Raw genomic sequence first — 17,480 nt, 5'->3', positions numbered from 1 at the left:
CATGGTAGTCATGGCATACAGATGTAGTTCTCTTTTGTACACTTAGTCAATCCTTTCTTTTCCCTAGAGCAAGGCTGACCCCAAATTTACTGTGGGCCACAGAGCAACCCTGACCACTTTCTCACTGGGAGCCAGAGTGACCCTCTGTCACAGTGGGGAAAAGCCTCATGTCTCTCCCACAAACCTGACTGCAATGTCTTATATCCCACAAGACCAAGATGAAAAGGTTTTCCTCCATAACCAGCTTGCAAAATGCAGGAGACTCCTTGGCTGGAGAGGATAGGGCTGCAGGGCAAGGGAGATGTGGTTCTAATGACAGCCTTGCCTCCAGGCATCCTGCTGTGTAACTGAATCAGAAAGTGGCAGGAAGGTCAGAACTGAGAAAGTACAATATAGCAAAGATAAAATGCCGAATAAGTCTTGAAAAGCTACATATTTAATTAAATGGTTTTGGAGGGTTTTCAGGTTTGAACAGCATAGGACAGCTTTCTACTTCTACTTGCTGGGTAACTAGGTCTTATCCTCATGTTAACAATGTAAAGCAGCTCTAAAACTAAATAAATTTTAGGGATGTTTACTATAGAGTTGGGAAGGCATTTAATATTGGTAAAATTATCTATTTTATTAATCAAGTAGACCTCCAAAATGATTATGGTATCTTTCCTTGCTTCCCTAACTCTTTTTGTATGATTCATGGATATTTGGGACAAGATTTTAAGGTGAAAAGTTGAAGATGCTTGAAAACAAAAAATCACAATGAGGAAATTTTCTGATGTACAAGAAATCGCTACTATCCTTCAGACGACACTGTAATTGAGGTGCTTAAGCTGCAGAAAAAAGAGTCACAGAATCACTAGGTTGGAAGAGACCTTCAAGATCATTGACCCCAACCCAACCCTAACACCTCAACTAAACCATGGCACCGAGTGCCACATCCAGTCTTTTTTTAAAACATCCATGGATGGTGACTCCATCACCTCCCCAGGCAGGCCATTCCAGTACTTTATCACTCTTTCTGTAATTTTTTTTTTCTAATATCCAACCTATATTTCCCTTGGCGCAGCTTGAGACTGTGTCCTCTGGTTCTGTCAGCTGCTGCCTGGAGAAAGAGACCAAACCCCACCTGGCTACAGCCACCTTCCAGGGAGTTGTAGAGAGTGATAAGGTCACTTCTGAGTCTCCTTTTCTCCAGGCTAAACACCCCCAGCTCCCTCAGCCTTTCCTCAGAGGATTTGTGTTCCAAGCCCCTCACCTGCCTCGTTGCCTCCTCTGGACGCGCTCAAGCGTCTCAAAGTCCTTCCCAAACTGAGGGGCCAGAACTGGACACAGCACTCGAGGTGTGCTCGAGTGCCAAGTACAGGAGAAGAATGACTTCCCTGATCCTGCTGGCCACACCATTCCTGACACAGGCCAGGATGCCCTTGGCCTTCTTGGCCACCAGGACACACTGCTGGCTCATGTCCAGTCGGCTGTCACCAGTACCCCCAGGTCCCTTTCTGCTTGGGCACTTCCACAGAAGGTGGCAGATAATTTTTGGCAAACAGATCTTTAACTGTACAACAAGCCCACATATAAGCAAAAGCAAGTGTAGATTTGCTGGCTGTGCTGCTTTATAAAGCTGTTGCTTTGGGATGATAGGAACAGGATGACACCACTCAATAATCTGATTGCAGAATTTTATGGTTATTGTCAATCCAAAAGGATTTTTGTTTTCATTTGTCTTTGAAAAATTTCACATATGGAAATTGATGCATTATAAATATAATCTGGCTGACTGGACTATTAATTCATGAAATCTGAAAATAAAAGTGAGATTAAGAATTTTGACCGCTCCATTCAAATCTGTATGTTCTGACTGTGCTCTTACTCGTATACTCACTCTGAATTCTGAAAAGTGCAAACCCTGAAACACATTTTAAAATTAATCTAAAATTATTAAATTTAATCTATAATTGATTAAATCTTCATTTTTCTTAGTAGCAAGGACTGTTGTACTGTACTCACAGTCTCTTGAAAATGGCAAGGGCCCCTTTGCCAGTCATTCTGTCTGCTCATCCATCACACTGGGTTGCTCCTTTTTCTTTCAAGTATTTCATAAGAAAAGGATAGAAATGGCTCTGCAGCAGTGTTCTCAGAGATCATCCTGACCACTTAGAATGCTTTGTAGAAAGATGATTGTTGGTCTAAGCACTAGGGTCCTAAGGAGTTAACGAGAACAAGTAAAATGAAAAGAGAATAAACTTTTATTTTCATTTAAAAAAAGAGCAGAAAAGTAAGAATTTTGCTATTTTGCCACTATCTGTCAAAAACATGCAATTAATATTTCACTCTTCTCTATATGCATAACAAAAATTGGCTCTACATGAAATCCTAAAAATGCACAATTAAAGCCCTAGATAAAAGCCCTAAATAAATCTGTAAGTATCCAACAGGAATGAGTAATGGCATGGTTTTATGCTGTACAGGTATTGGATCTGCTAGTACAAGTCAGGTAGGAAGACCACTGATGTCACTGCTGAAATCAGGAATGCTAGTGCCTGTCCCCATCAGATGTTCATTAGTGAAATGGGTCAAATGATTTAAAATATTTTTGTCTTACAGCTGCATGTTACGAAAGAGTGGGTTGAACAGGCAGCACAAGCATGCCTCATCCCCTTCAGAGTGAAATTACGCAGGTTTACTTAACCTGGGGATAATATATTTAAAATGAAGTAGCTGCAGTGTAATGAGTGACATTTTCACAACACTCCCTCATGATCCATTCTGCCAGCTGGCTGGGGGTGGTTCCTCCCACAGAGTGCTGGTAACAAACATGCATGAGCCACTGTGGTTGTGAGCAACCCCAGACATTTCTGTAGGAAACATTTCAGTGGAATTAGTTTTGCTGGTGTCTAGTCTTGACTGTTCATGTGAAGTCTGTCTCATACCATCCTTTTAGAAGGATTAGCTACTACTGCTATGCAGTAGCTTGTAGAAAAACTCTCATTAGGGAACAGCTTTTAATGCTTTCTACCAAAGTAAGATCAAGCTTCCAGGCAGAGTCTGCATGTATGTTTATCAGACCTATCTTATCTTGGTGCTGCTCTCACAGGCCTCCAGGATAGATTGTACTAGGCACAATACTCTATTTTAGTGTAACTTTCTTCACAGCAAGACTGCACCACAGCTGTCAGTTGTCACTGTATTTATGTTGCTGACTAGCTTTATAACCTGATTTTGAAAAATCATTTTGGCCTTTGAAACAAATAGAAAAATCATTATTTACCGTTTCTAGAAAAGTCCTATAATATGTTGTAGAAATTCTGTGAAGAATAAAGCAACTTGGAGAATTCCCTTCCAATACATCACTCTGTATTGATAAATATTCTTCTGGGTTTATATCTGCCACTTATCTTGTATAACTGTATTTCTTTAAGACACATTTATGTGACACCTTCTCTGACATTATTAGACAGTTTCTATCTCCATTAATTTCATAATAGTTCTCCACAAGGTAGAAATACCTTTCTAGTTTTCACATAACCCCATCATTGTCAGTTTTACTGCAAACCATTTTTAAGTTGGTTAATTAGTGTCCTGAATTTTTTAGTGTCTTGAATAATAATTTAGTGTCTTGAATAATTTATTCCTCAGTGATTTTCCATTCAGAAGTGTAAGGGTATTTAAGTACTGAAAAAAGTACAGTACAATCAAAGAATTCCAACTCCAAAAACACAAGCCAACATTCTCTAGTAATGTAAATTGATAGAGATCTTTTTAATAAAATGTTCCCACTACAAGAAATATGTCAGAACAGGAAATAATTCAGTAAAGGGAAAGTCTAACTTCACCAAATTAAATCATTTCTGTGATGGGATAGATATAAAGTATATTTTCAGGAAGGGTAATCAAAATGATAGGACACCAGAAGACTTATTCATAATGTATCTGTTCTCTGTTCAGCTGTACTTTCATTACAGACAATCATTAGGAAAATTTATGCTATATGATTCATCATACAACACACCATCATATTACACATTATCATATATAGAAGCAGCATTAGCAGTGTGTTTCATCATTTGCAAATGCTGAAATTACTGACATCCTGCATGTGTTTTTTAGATCATATTTTCACTTTAGGAGCCAGTGGGCAAATACATTCAACTGTATCACACTTCATGAGCCTAAGAGTGTATTAATGGGTCAAATTTGGTAAGAGGTTGTATAATAATTTGGCTGTCTCCATATCTTTAGATACTCTGGGCCTTTCAAAATGTCACTATTTTCACAGAAATGCCCTCCAGGAGCATTTGAGGGGCTCTCTTTCTCTCCTACTTAATTTCTGATGGTTTGAAAATGTAATTTAAAACTCAAGTGAACATGGCTCAGTTTTGAACTAAGTTGAAGAGGAAGTTTGTGGAAAATATCAAACATATATTTTTCTAAATCATATTTTTGTGACTGACAAAGGAGAAACTTTGAGATTCACTTATACTGAGTCACATGGGAACGAACTAGGACACTCTCCAACATAGCCTCATTGTCCTCATGACAGAGGTAGTCTATAATCCTAATAGTAGTTGTTACCTACCATCAAAGCATCAGGGAAAACAAAAGAAAATGGGGAAGAAAACAAAGGCTTAGTTCTGAGGGGTTTTTTAGCCTCCAGATGTATTTCTAGTGTTTGCATAAGCCTTCTTCCACTTTTTAAGGCATATACCTCTGAGAATTAGAAACAGAATATCTATCTTTGTTATTATTTATCTTATAGCAAACATTCCTGTTGTTTTCTCTATGCTCAAAAAGTTTGAAATGCTCTCTGTGAAGTCTGATGATGCCAATTCAATCAAGATCTTGTTTGAACAAACACATTCAAGAGGTTAATTAGTATTTAAAAGTGACCCTTTCCTTTAGAAAAAGTAACATTAAATCTCTTATTCCAATCTTCTGGTTATTCCTTAAAGTGCAATGGTATTTCTATTTTCTTAGCTTCAATCTTAAAACACATCTGGTTGTTTTTTCCTCTCTTTTTACATGATGCAGTTCTTAAAAAAATCTCTAAGAAAAAGATCTTTCTCTTTTAGCTTGTCAGAAGCCAAATTGACAAATACCATAATCACTCCAGGGCATTTTTTATGTCCTCCGTGTAGTCTGTAATAATAAAACTATCTCTCTGCCTTAAAGGACTTGGCAACTCTTCTACTCTTGTCTTCTAACGAGTCTTCCATCATTGATTTAGCCTTCCTTTACAAGAACCACTCTTCAGTGGTGCTCAGAGAAGAATGACCTCGTCAGACCAAACCCATGCATTTGCCATATAAAATACCAAAAATGCCAAGAACTCCATATCCATTTCAATACAAAGTACAGCAGCTTCTCCAGTACATATTTATTTGCTTAAATTAATATAATACGTCATACATGCTTTTACTATTGAGATAGAAAGCCAGAAACTAAAGGTTCACATATAGTTGGTTCACTTCATGAGCTGTGGCTTTAAATAGGAACTCAGTGTTCTACATGAAATAAATATGCAACACATTATTTGCAAAATCTGTTAGGAGTACAAAATGTTAGCTCTGTTACATCTTGTTCAGCTAAGCAGACATGACATTTTCAAAATTGTTAATAACTATTAAAACTTCTAGGAATAATAAATACTACACTTTTATTACTTCTTAACTGTACACTCAAAACAGCAGAGTCCAGCAGCACCATATGAAGAGAGAAATCAAAGAATAGGTAGTAGACAAACATAGAGATATAAAAAGGTGAGTGCAGTAGCATTACTTGGTCTTTCCAATAACTTGTTTTACAGAAAACAGCACAGGATAAACTTTAATTATGATATTATCACAAAGTATTTTACCCTTTGAGCTTCTGAACACAGAGCACCTGTCTTTGCTGTCACAAACTGAAGGTTGTCTGGCAGAAAGGAAAACTCAGTTTCACAAGGAGATGGCTGAGTCCTTGTGGCCAGACTGAAAACACCTTGCTCCAAGGTCATGTACAACTTCTCTTTTTCTGTAAATATGTTGTCTATCTTCACTCTTAAACTTTACTAGCCCAGATTTTGGGTTTTCCTCACCTAATCTGTGCTCCAAAGTATCTTGCAGAACTCTCCCTGATACCCTTAACATCAGAAATGCCCCTAGCTTAACAAACCACATGCCTTCACTTGCCCAGACTCTTTATGGTAGGGCAAATATATCTTTTCCTCAGCCTGACTTCTGAAAGCATCTCAGCTGTTCAAGTTTGTAGCCACTCTTATTTGCTGTAAAGCTCTCTGAAAGGATGAAAGAAGGCTGCATAAACAATGCAGGGAAATGGTATAGATGTGCTTTTATATAGAGGTGGTGAAGACTGGGCTTTAGTTTCATATGTCCCCATAAACTGAAAACCCCAGTAACAGTGAATAATAGTAAGATAAAGACTTTTTTTTTTCCACAACATAGCTAGAAGACGATAGATAAACTCACATTAGGAATGAGAAAAAGAAGAAAATATATCCCCCAATGTCCAGGACACAGGCAATGTCTCTATTGGACTTCTGAACCTCTACACAAGGCAAAATAAGGAAGCTAATCCCTTAAAAATTACAAATGGGAAATAGCTTCATTATGAGAGCAAATTTCTATAAAGCAATTTCAAAGCTATTAAAAAGCAAAGGCTGTTACTGTCTGTTCCCGCAGCAGTGCCAATGTAAATAGAGTGAAAATAACTTATGTTTGAATAGCAAGGTGCTTCACAATGAAGGCTGTTATTTCACTTTGAATTTGTCCCTTGAGGCCTCTTTGTAACAAGTGTCTTAGACCCATCTACATTATTTTCTACAGTAGGGAGGACTGTCATCTCCTAACAACTTTGCTTGGGTCACTTGGCACTGCCTTCTTACCTCAGTAATAATTTTGTTTGTAATTTCTCTTATTGATAATTTACAGTTTTAAATTAGGTCTTTACTATTCTGACATGAATTAGACTTGTGTGTTTGAGAATTAGCTTAGTATGACTTTGTGTCTGGGCATAATCTCAAAGTCTCATTGTGAAGAAATATTCTGCTTTCTAGCAAAATACAATGAAAAGAGTTCACATTATGAATTACTTGCAAACAGTATTGCCATTCTAGGACTTTTTTCCAGCTGTCTGTATGTTCTTGTCCAGTACTTCTGCTCCAGTAAGAATTGCACCTGTAGAAGTGGGCAAATTGACTGCAGTGACTGTTGTTGAAGGCGTTTGGATTCACCATTTAGACAGCCTAGAACTGTCTGCAGTGATTTCCTTTCCTAAGGACACATCTGGCACATTCTCTTACAAGGTCAGTAAGGAAACTCTGGACTGCATGCTTCCATTAGACATAGTTTTTGCAGTCTCAGAATCACATAATCAGAGAAGCTTTTAGGTAAGAAAAGACTTCTAATGTCATGAAGTCCAACCTTTGACCAATCACCACCTGGTCAACTAGACTAAGTGCTACATCCAATTATTTCTTGAACACCTCTAGGGATGTCTGGCTTGTTGCCATTCTCTGGACGTGCTCCAGCACCTCAATGTCTTTCTTGGAGTGAAAGGCCCAAAATTGGACACAGGATTTGAGGTGCAGCCTCATCAGTGCTGAGTACAGGGGGAAAAATCCCTGCCCTGGTCCTGCTGGCCACACTATTGCTGGTACAGGCCAGGATGCCATCAGCTTTCTTGGCCACCTGGGCACTGCTGGCTCATGTTCAGCTGCTGTCACCAGCACCCCCAGGGCCTTGTCCTGTGGGCAGCTTTGCAGCCACTCTGCCCCAGCCTGTGGCACTGCCTGGGGTTGTTGTGACCCAAGGGCAGGACCCAGCACTGGGCCTTGTTGAACCTCACACCATTGGCCTCAGCCCATGATCCAGCCTGTCCAGATCCCTCTGCAGAGCCTTCCTGCCCTCCAGCAGATCAGCACTCCCACCCAGCTTGGTGTCATCTGCAATCTGACTGAAGGGGCTCCCCATCCCCTCATCCAGATGGCTAATAACGATACTAAACAGGGCTGGGCCCAGTACTGACTCTTGGGGAACACCACTGGTGACTGTCTGCCAACTGCAGTTAACTCCATTAATCACCATTCTCTGGGCATGGCCATACAGCCACATTTTTACCCAAGCGAAGAGTTCATCTGCCCAAGCCTTGAGCTGCCAGCTTTTCAAGGAGAATGCCATGGGAGATAGTATCAAAGGCTTTGCTGAAGCCCAGATAGAATATATCCTTTGATATTAGTGCTGGGAGCTAAACTCTGCTGAAAACATCTCCTTTGCTCCTTTTGTCTGGACTGCAATTGATATGTAATACTTTTGTTTCTTTCTTGATAAGGATTGTCTGTCCAATAGCACACTCCAATTAATAAACAAGACTCTGCAATGAAAGGGCTGTGTCCTTTCCTGCTTTACACATCACAGGAGTGAAGGATTTGCTAAATTCCACTCACCTGCATGATTGCCTTTCTAGAAATCGCGAAGCTATTCCCGAATCCTTGCTTGTTCTTTTTATCATGTGAACTAATATATCTGGAAAGGTGGAGTGGACTGATATTGAACCATGAACAGCTGGAAACTATACCACCAAGAGGGAGACAATTCTAAGAGTTAGCAGCTCTCAGCTCTTGGCTGTATACATGCTCAAATGGGAGCTTTTGTCTGGCAGAGACAAGCTAGTGCCAAGAAGTTAACTGAAGGAGTTGCTCCCATTTCTGAGGGACCATCTACTAGACCATGCTGAATTTCTACCTGATCGTTTCCCCTATATTCTAAGAAATAATACAGTCACACTGGTTATTCTAAAAATTTCCTAACTTTTTTGGTTGATCACAATGTCTTCCTTGAAAGAAAGATGGCTCCTTTTTCAACAGGCATCATCTTACAGTTAAAGCAAGAAGAGGAATGTTTATGATAGAAGAGTTAATCCCTGAAGAAACATGATCATGTGCCTCTAAAATACACCTCAAATACTTTTTAAATTCTGAAGTGACCTACCTTCCAGTTCAATTTGGCAAAATATTTTTATTTTAAAAAAATATGCACTTCAGACATGGAATTAATTTAGAATAGTCACCTGGATGTTACTCTTTCTTTTATCAACAGCTTTTTCTGCATGAATTTCTGCATATGTTATGCCATGTTTGAGCCTTCAAAAAGGAAAACACTGCCCGTAGCCTTGGACTACACAAACCCAGTTTTATATGAGGAATAAGGACTTTGTCCTGTGAATGCTGCCTAACTGGTAGGCATGAGAATTATTAATTTGAGAGGTGTGTGTTTTCTTATAGGGGCAGAAAGCTGCAGGTATATAACTTGTCTCAGCAAGACATAAAAGTAGATGACTGTATTTAATTATAACTCGCTATATAGAGAGCATGATTAAACTGCATTTCAAATCAAGAACTTGGTGGGTAAGAGAAGAAGGTAGTAATATTTAGAAGAGATGTACCAAATATAAGGATTTTAACCTTTTGAGCTGGGATGTCCAAAGGACGTAGGACAAATTTTATGATTAATTAGATTTTTATTTCCGTGTAAGCAATAGCATGATGCAGGGCTGCTTTTCATCTTTCTTGAAGATGCAGGAACTAATATGCTGTTCAAAGTATTCATGCAATTAATGAAAAGTTTAATGGAATATGCTTTTCCCATGTTTGTTATAAACTTATAACTGAATGGGAATCCAAGGATGAAAAGCTGAGTTTGACTCCGTAAAAACAGCATGAGTGAAATTTGTCTGAAACACCTGCAGCTTACTGCTCAAGAAATGTTTAATAAGGGAAGTTTTCTGACTTTAGTAAGAGGAAGGTTTTCCTCTGTGAGGTACTGCTTGTTCTATAAGGGTGATTTTTACCTTCTGAAACAAAAATTGACCAGATCAGTGTATTCCACTATTATCCTTACTAGTCATGATAAACTGAAGAGATAAATGGCAAAGCTGCATTATTTTTCCAATTAAATCACTCATACTTTGTTATGTATAACTGTGGCAAGATTGTGAATGCTGCATGGTGATGTATTGGTCTAAGCAGGCAACAGAACAAAATGCCAGCAGAATCTATGCTATTTCACTTCAAGAATTTTTGAATACTCCTATACTGGCTGAAACACAGCAAAGCACGAACATTCCTTGTGCCAGAGAACTAGCTTTTGTAATAAATTCCAGTCCTTTCAAAGCCTTAAAGAACTGTCCTTTACTGCCTCTCAAGACATTAGTTTTTTTATTATTTTGTTTCACATTTCTCATTGTAAGTAGTTGCACTAAGAGTCACTTCAGTAAATCAAATCATTTGGACTATGTTAGTTCTGAATGTTGGCAGCATTTTCATGCATGCCATGTTTAATAGTACTGTGGCTTATAATGTGAAAAACTTTTTATTTTCAGGTATTTTTGAGGCATATGGTTAGAAGTGTTCATATATATTTAGTCAGATAATAAATCAGATGCTAAAGTATGTTGCTTTTTGCTAAGTAGAAAATTGCATGTAAGTATCTATCCCCATATAATAGGAAGTAAACTTCTGTACCCAACCCATTGTCTGTTATACATTAAATGGATAAATATAGAAGTGTTATTTGTCAATATCTATTGCATTTCTTTGTGACCTCAAGCTGCTTTATTCTTGTAATTATGTGTTTTACCCTAAATAATTTTTAATAATTTGGCTTATTTATTTCTAAATACTACTATAGACGTCCAGGCTTTAGTAGCTTACAATTCATGTTAAAATCTATCTGGTTACCATTTTCCAGCTGTTTCAAAATGTCCATTTTAAATGCCTATAAGCATTGTTTGTTTTTCCATTTTTCTTTCCAGCAATTCTTTCAAACTCTTGTTCCTGTGCTTGAAATACAAGTAATCAGAGAGAGAGTGACCAAGTCTGGCCTTTTCAAAGGATCTAAAGCTGAGATGTTCTTTGTTGTTTGCAAGCTCTCTCTCTCCACATCTCTCCTCTTTGTCTGAATTTCCTATTCTCTTCCCCAGTCCTCCCTCACTTAACACCTCTTCCTTCTCATTGCAGTAGGACTCTCTGAAGTCCTTCATCATGCACTCAGGTTTGCCAGAGAGGTCTTGAGCCATGTACAGCTTGCTGTCATCATGATGGTACATGGCAGGGCTGTATCGCTCTGCCTCATAGCAGTTGTCTTCCTCTTCTTCCTGGCATGAGCTTCCCTTGGCACTGTCACCATCAGAATGAAATAAGATTCCCTTCCCTTGGCTTTTCTGGGAAAGATCAAATGGCTCTTCCTGTTCCAAGCTTCTCAAGACATTTGTCTGGGACAGAGCAATCCTTCCTCTTCCAAAACCTTGTAGTGATTTGAGGGGAGGAGAAAAGGAAAAAATTATATATAGGATGTTTTACTACTTGATACATGGCAAAAAAAAAACAAAATCTGAGGTGTCTTTGTATATAATTTTTACCTTTGTCTTCCATCCAACTATCTCCAAGTACATCACTGTTTACATTTCATGGCATCTCCTTCGAGATGCTGCAAAAAGGAGTGCTATTGTATACACTTCACAGCCAGGTTAGGACACACAAAACATTATTTTATACAGCCAGATTCTGGATGATGCAGCTGGGAAGAAACTGAATTTTGCCAATCAACTTACTCTCTTCCTCCTTCCTATTCTTTTTCTAAAACAAAACTTGGACCTAAAGCATCACAGCTCATAATCCAAGTCCCAGGTTTTGTATCTTATGTTTCAGAGGAGTGGAAGAGACTAAAAACATGGTAATGTATTTCTTCTATAGACACCGTGGTTCAAAGTTAATACTTTAAAAATGAAATGACAACAGTCTCAGCAGTCTATGACTCTCCTTAATTTTTTCCCCTTTCATCCACTGAGAAACAATCAACTGAAAAGCTCTATGCACTAGGCAGTGGTTCAGTTTGAGGAAATCATTATAAAAAAATGGTGATTTTGAGCAGTGTATATGAACATTCATCTAACCTTGGATTTGGTTTGCCTTAGTATTTGTCAGTGTCTTCCCTCTTGCTGGAAATACAGATTATCCAAGAGGCATCTGTGGACTCAAATATGCTCCGAACATCATCAGGACATATTTTAAAAATTCAGATACTGCAGGCAGAGGCCAGCTTCATTAAAGACTAGTGACAATACACGGCGAGGATTCACCCAATAGCAAATACCTATGAAAGTCACTATTTTACCTGCTTTTGTTTTCTTTGTTTTTTATTTTCCTCTCAATAATTGAATCCAGTTTCTGAAGGATCTATGCAGTCTATCTAGCAGATGTTATTTTGCAGCACGGCATATTTGTTAAAAAGATTCATAAACAGGTATCAGGCCTAATAAATTTTCTCATATCTGATAAGCCTCAAAGGCCACAGAATATCTGTACAACGAAAAGCTCTTAGGCAATCTCCAACTATGAGCAATTGTCCAACTTGCATGATGCTATAGGAGATTTACAGAAAAATACTTATTTCATTAGCCATGAGGATCTTCATAAATTTTATACCAAATGTCATTAGAGTAAGTGTTTTACACATGTGCTAAACTGCCCTAAACTTTGAATATATGAGGAATGCAAAGAAATCTTGCCCAGTAAAGAATTATTTATCTGCAAAATCTTAAAAAATGTATCTTGGGTACCCAAGCCCTCAAAAAATTCTCCCTAATTCCCCCACTTCTTTAGATAGCATTGATCTATTTACACTCATGAGGATGACTTCAGGAAGTATATGTGGTAGGTGGCAGACAGGAAATGTTTTGCAGGATGCCCTCAGTAGTCAAAAGACCATATACTGTGAGACTTATACTTTGAGGAATATCCCCTCCTGTTCATGTGCTTCCTTGTAAATGGGATCTTGAGACTGTGGCCTTCATCTGATACCAGCTATGTCAATACAGTGTAGAATGACCAAGGCTCCTGGATGTAGACCCATTGAGGATTCCATCCCTGTCCCAGACTGGAACCAATAAGCCATGAGAAAGGACAATAAGTGTTCCAGATTTTCTTTTTCAGTCAATTTAGGATCAATTTATTATTTATTTGGTACATGTAACACTACCATGTAATGCTATAGTAATCTAGCTAATAACAACTTCACAGGCTTATGGTATTCTACCTCTTGCAAAAGCATTGTATCTATGGCACAAGTTTGCAGATCTGTAGTACGAAGCCCATTTGTTTTTACTGTTATGCACATTCAGATCTCACAGAGAATAATCTTGCTGAAAATTGTTACCTTGAGAGTGAAATCCTCTTTCCATGACCCCATGTTTGACTTTCATATGCCTGGTTAGGTTCCCCTTCAAGGTGAATTTGCTGGGACAGTAGAGGCACTTAAACGGCTTACTATCTGAGTGCAAGTGCATGTGTCCCATTAAATTGTGCATTCTGTTAAACTCCTTTCCACACAGCTGTAAAAATGGTAAAAATAAAAGTTATTCGTTTGAAGCAGTATTTTCGAAGACAACATTTTTAAAGTAAAGAGGACCTACACTTCTCAACTTAAACTCTGGCAGTTTTTGGCTGCATTATGTTTTTCAAAGTTCCATCAAAAATCCTACAGACAAAAACATATGGTTGAGTATCTAAGGCACTCTGAACTGCTGACATTTTTAAATATTGGTGACCAGCACACATAGTCCAGGACTCCCCAAAAGCAGTCAATGTTGTTGTAAGGAGGGGAAAGACTTAAGGGAGAAATCTGGAAGACTCTTAACTTGAATGAGATTCAAAATAAAAGTTTCTGCCCTGGTGAACCATTCCATTTGTAGTTTATACATCTAGCCTTTAATCAACTACAATGCCAGGCAGGAATGGAATTATAAAATAAAACCAATTAAGGGTTTCTGTGAAACAGTCAAGCAGAATACTACTTTTTTTTTAAATGGAATTTTGCTTAAAGCTAGAAAAATCAATTCCTTGTTTTTTCTGTGTTTCTTACTCACCCCTTTTTTTCCCTGATTCTTTCATCATTTGTTTATCAACTCCTGTGTTTCGGTGTCTCTGGTGAGCTGCAATTTAAACAGTCATGAGGCTGCAAGAATGACTCAGCTTTCCCTGAATCATGTTCCTGCCAGCTCAAGCCATTGATCATGCAGTTTTTCCTTTGATGGAACAATAAGGGTGGGTTTTATTCATTGTTGTTTATTTAGATGGGTCCTTTTGTAGTCTGTACTCTTATGTATTCTTAAGACATGAGAGTTTGACATCACTATTACAGGCGTCCAGTCTTACTTGTCTTCAGGTCTTTCCTTATCAGGATTTATAATTTTATTCATATTCAAGTGGCTATTTCCATCCTCTGCAAAATTCTGTGTTTGCATTCTACTTTTTTTCCCTGACCTGTTTTATCATTGGATTTTATTTTTTTTTGATTGTGCTTATTACTATATGAAACAGAGTCACCATTACTGAAACTGAAACCTTCATCTAGCAGGGTAACCCTCTGGCAGACAATTAATAAATAGAAATTACTAAGACTCCACCACATTTTTTTGTGTAATCTGAATTAAAATTTTACTTATTTGGGTATTAGAGAAGAACTGATACAGAACTTGTAGATGTAAATTCAGAAAGTCATTACCTGGCATAACTGAATAAAAAGGTAGATGGCGAAAGGATCCTTGGAAAAACAGTACTGTGTGCTTTGTATTTTAAGCCCTCTCTTGAGGGAAAATTGAATCAGTTCATTAATACAAACATTAGCAGGTATACTGTTTTAAAATAAAAACTAGACCTGAGTCAGTACTGCAAAAAAGAAAGAGTTTGAAAACATTTACTTGTTTTTAAAAAAATTATTTGCTTCAGCTGCATATTTGCCATTTGTGTTTTTCTGTCTGTGATTTTACTAAAATGAAAACTCTAGCAAATAAATTTAGCAGCAAAGGTCAGACAAGACAGTTGGTGGAAAAAAAGAATAGCCACTGAAAGTGAATAATTAATTTTTAAAACTAAGATAGCTGTTCCCAAGGGCCATCCATCCACTGATGAAAGAATACAGTCTTCTTCATGTTCAAAGAAAGTTAATATGCAGTATTATTTACACTCAGAGAAAGGATGGAACCACAAAATACCTCAGAAAGTGCTGAGAGAAAACAGACTTTCATCTACTGAGACTACTAATGAGCACAGAAACTTTGGTAGGAGTAACAGCATGATTGTATCTTGACAGCCACTGGAATAATCTGTAACATGTCAGTATTACTCTTGCTACAAGAATGTCAACAATAGTCTCTCTCTAACACCTCTTTGCTGAAGGCTTCTGGTTATCTGCTTGTACTGTGGCTGACATATGTTATCACCAGAACTTGCTTTCCTATAGCTAGGTCTTCTCTGAACTGGTAACCAAGGAAAATCATGTTGGATAGAGGAGTGGCTTCAGTAGTGCATGGAAATGCTTATCATTATAAGGTCTTGAGTATTAAAATTTATTTAAGAGGAGCATTTAGTTGCTTTCTGTCAAGGCAATATTTGTTTCTCTTTCTTCATACTGAAAAGACATGACCTTGGTAAAGGATAGTTCCTTACAGCATAAAAGTTCTGTGTCTGAATAAAGTTGATGGGTTTTCCATTTCCCAGAGTCAGGCACATCTTCAAGATATGTAATGTGCTCTTGTCCTGAAATCTCCTCTGGGGACATGAGGAAATGGTACTAGAGTACAGAGGTGTGGCTGGAAAATTAAAGAAATGCAGAGAGGAAAATTGTTTTTCAGAATGAGTCTCTGTGGCATAATCTCTGTTTTACTGGACATTTCAAAAAGGCACAAGACACCTTTCAGATAAATATGTATGATCCAGATGTAAAAGGAAGTAGGTTTCTCACTCGTATGCTGGAAGACTGCAATTAAGATCTAGCTGGAGTACACAGCTAATGCTCAATGAAGAGTTTGAGTCTGCAGATCAAACTAGAAGATTGTAGAAAATTTTCTTTCTCTCTTTCTCTCTCATGACAGGCTTGTGAGCAGAGTGTGAAAGATGACCCTGAGACCGTTGCATGGGAGGAGATCCAGCAGAACACAGTGCACCATAGGACTCAGGGAGATGAGAAGTTTATGAAAGAAAACTTGGGATAGCAGGAACAATATGCTTTACTTGTGGACTTTCTATTAGGCTGTCTAACAAAATAATGTTAGACAAAATGTTTAGAAAAAATAAAATTAAAGTCTTGAAGAGGACACCTCAGCTGCAAGTCTGCTGAACAGACTTAGTTGCACTGCCTGATGAAATGGACGTCAGTATAATTTGCCAGAATAGTCTACATTAGTTCAACCCTAGATTTTTTCCTTCTAAACCAGCACATGAAGTATTGTCCTTCTAGATTTGCCACTGGTTTTGTTTCTTCTCAAAGTACTTCTCTCTCACATTTTCTTTGATTTTGACTCCTTTTTAAAAAACACGTTTTTAGATGGGAGAAAAAGTGGTGTTCAAAACAACTGTTGCAGATATTTGTCTGGGCTGAAGAAAAATCCATTGCATCCTTTATTGGAGGTCTGAAACATTGACTACTTCAGCACTAAAAGCAACAGTAAATTTCATAGAACCTTTCCCTACAAATCCAAATTAGTACTTTTGCACCAGTTGTTAGAATATCTTCATAACTCTTCAGGTATTTTTCTTAAACAGAAATAACAAGGCAACATGGGCTCAGGCCTTTAAATGCTACAGTCAAATTCACTTTTCAGCAGAAAATCAAACAGAGATCCAGGCTGCAGCTGGGTGAGGAAACAGAAGGGACAACTATTTGCTACTCCTTCACTTCTGATAGTATGTGCTTAGCTGTGATTAGACACATAGGAAAGCTCATGTTTTCTTTTGCTGTGAGAAAAAGGTAAAGAAAACCATTGCATGCAGTGAAGTATAAAGGCTACTGCTGTGCTCTCTTTCCCTTGCATTCTTCTTCTTTTTTTTTTTTTCTTCATAAGAAGGGTGTTCCTTTCCTCAAAGAAAGAAGGAGAGGGAGAATGACTGTAAACTGTCCAAAAGGACCGTGAGAAAACAGGAAGCTTTGAAAAGTACAAGAGAAAGCAAGATGAAATCTATTTGCAGGCAGTTCCCTAGGGACATGTGAGCCATTGTTAAGCAGGCTGTTCATACAGCTATATCCTTCCTTCTGCTCAGGAGGAGCTTGGTGCCAAAAGGCTGCTATCTGGTCATTGCCTTAACCCTCCAAGTACCAGCCAGAAATATTTGCTTTCAAGAGTCTTCGGGGGCTCAGTCAGAGAGGTAATGTTAGGATGTTCCTAATGCAAAAAAGCGATTCCTGATTCTGCCTCTGCTTATTGTTGCACTCTTCACTGTCGGGGCACTGATGTTGATTCATACCCCTTCAGACATATGAGAAACAGATTCACTATGCTTACTTGTTTCTTTCCTCATTGGAACACTGGGTGGGGACAGAAAAGTAAAAAAAAAAAGAAAAACAGGTGTTCCTGTAGAGCTTTTGTTACTGTCTGGAAAACATACTGGTGATACTCCATTTCCCAGTTCCAACTATTGCCCTCTCCCAAGTTTC

At 38.1% G+C, this 17,480-nt stretch overlaps 1 protein-coding gene across 6 annotated transcripts in view; it reads right to left on the bottom strand.

Annotated features, from left to right (window-relative positions):
• Nucleotides 1-418: 418 nt before the first annotated feature.
• Nucleotides 419-17,480, bottom strand: part of ZNF366 (zinc finger protein 366) — a 41,687-nt gene continuing 24,625 nt past the window's right edge. For 5 of the 6 annotated variants that reach the window (XM_068176722.1, XM_068176721.1, XM_068176724.1 and 2 more), the window contains 2 exons: nt 13,206-13,380; nt 5,357-11,294 (listed from right to left, as the gene is read on the bottom strand). In XM_068176722.1, the coding sequence (XP_068032823.1) occupies nt 10,759-11,294; nt 13,206-13,380 (711 nt within the window). In that variant the 3' untranslated portion in view covers nt 5,357-10,758. Of the gene's footprint in view, nt 1,448-5,356; nt 11,295-13,205; nt 13,381-17,480 lie in introns of those variants that run through there. The other variant, XR_010994539.1, reaches the window with a different exon arrangement.

This window comes from Anomalospiza imberbis, chromosome Z (genome assembly GCF_031753505.1).
Source record: "Anomalospiza imberbis isolate Cuckoo-Finch-1a 21T00152 chromosome Z, ASM3175350v1, whole genome shotgun sequence".
Lineage (NCBI taxonomy): Eukaryota > Metazoa > Chordata > Aves > Passeriformes > Viduidae > Anomalospiza > Anomalospiza imberbis.
The sequence above is the reverse complement of the archived record's forward strand: the minus strand, read 5'-3'. Positions and strand labels throughout refer to the sequence as shown.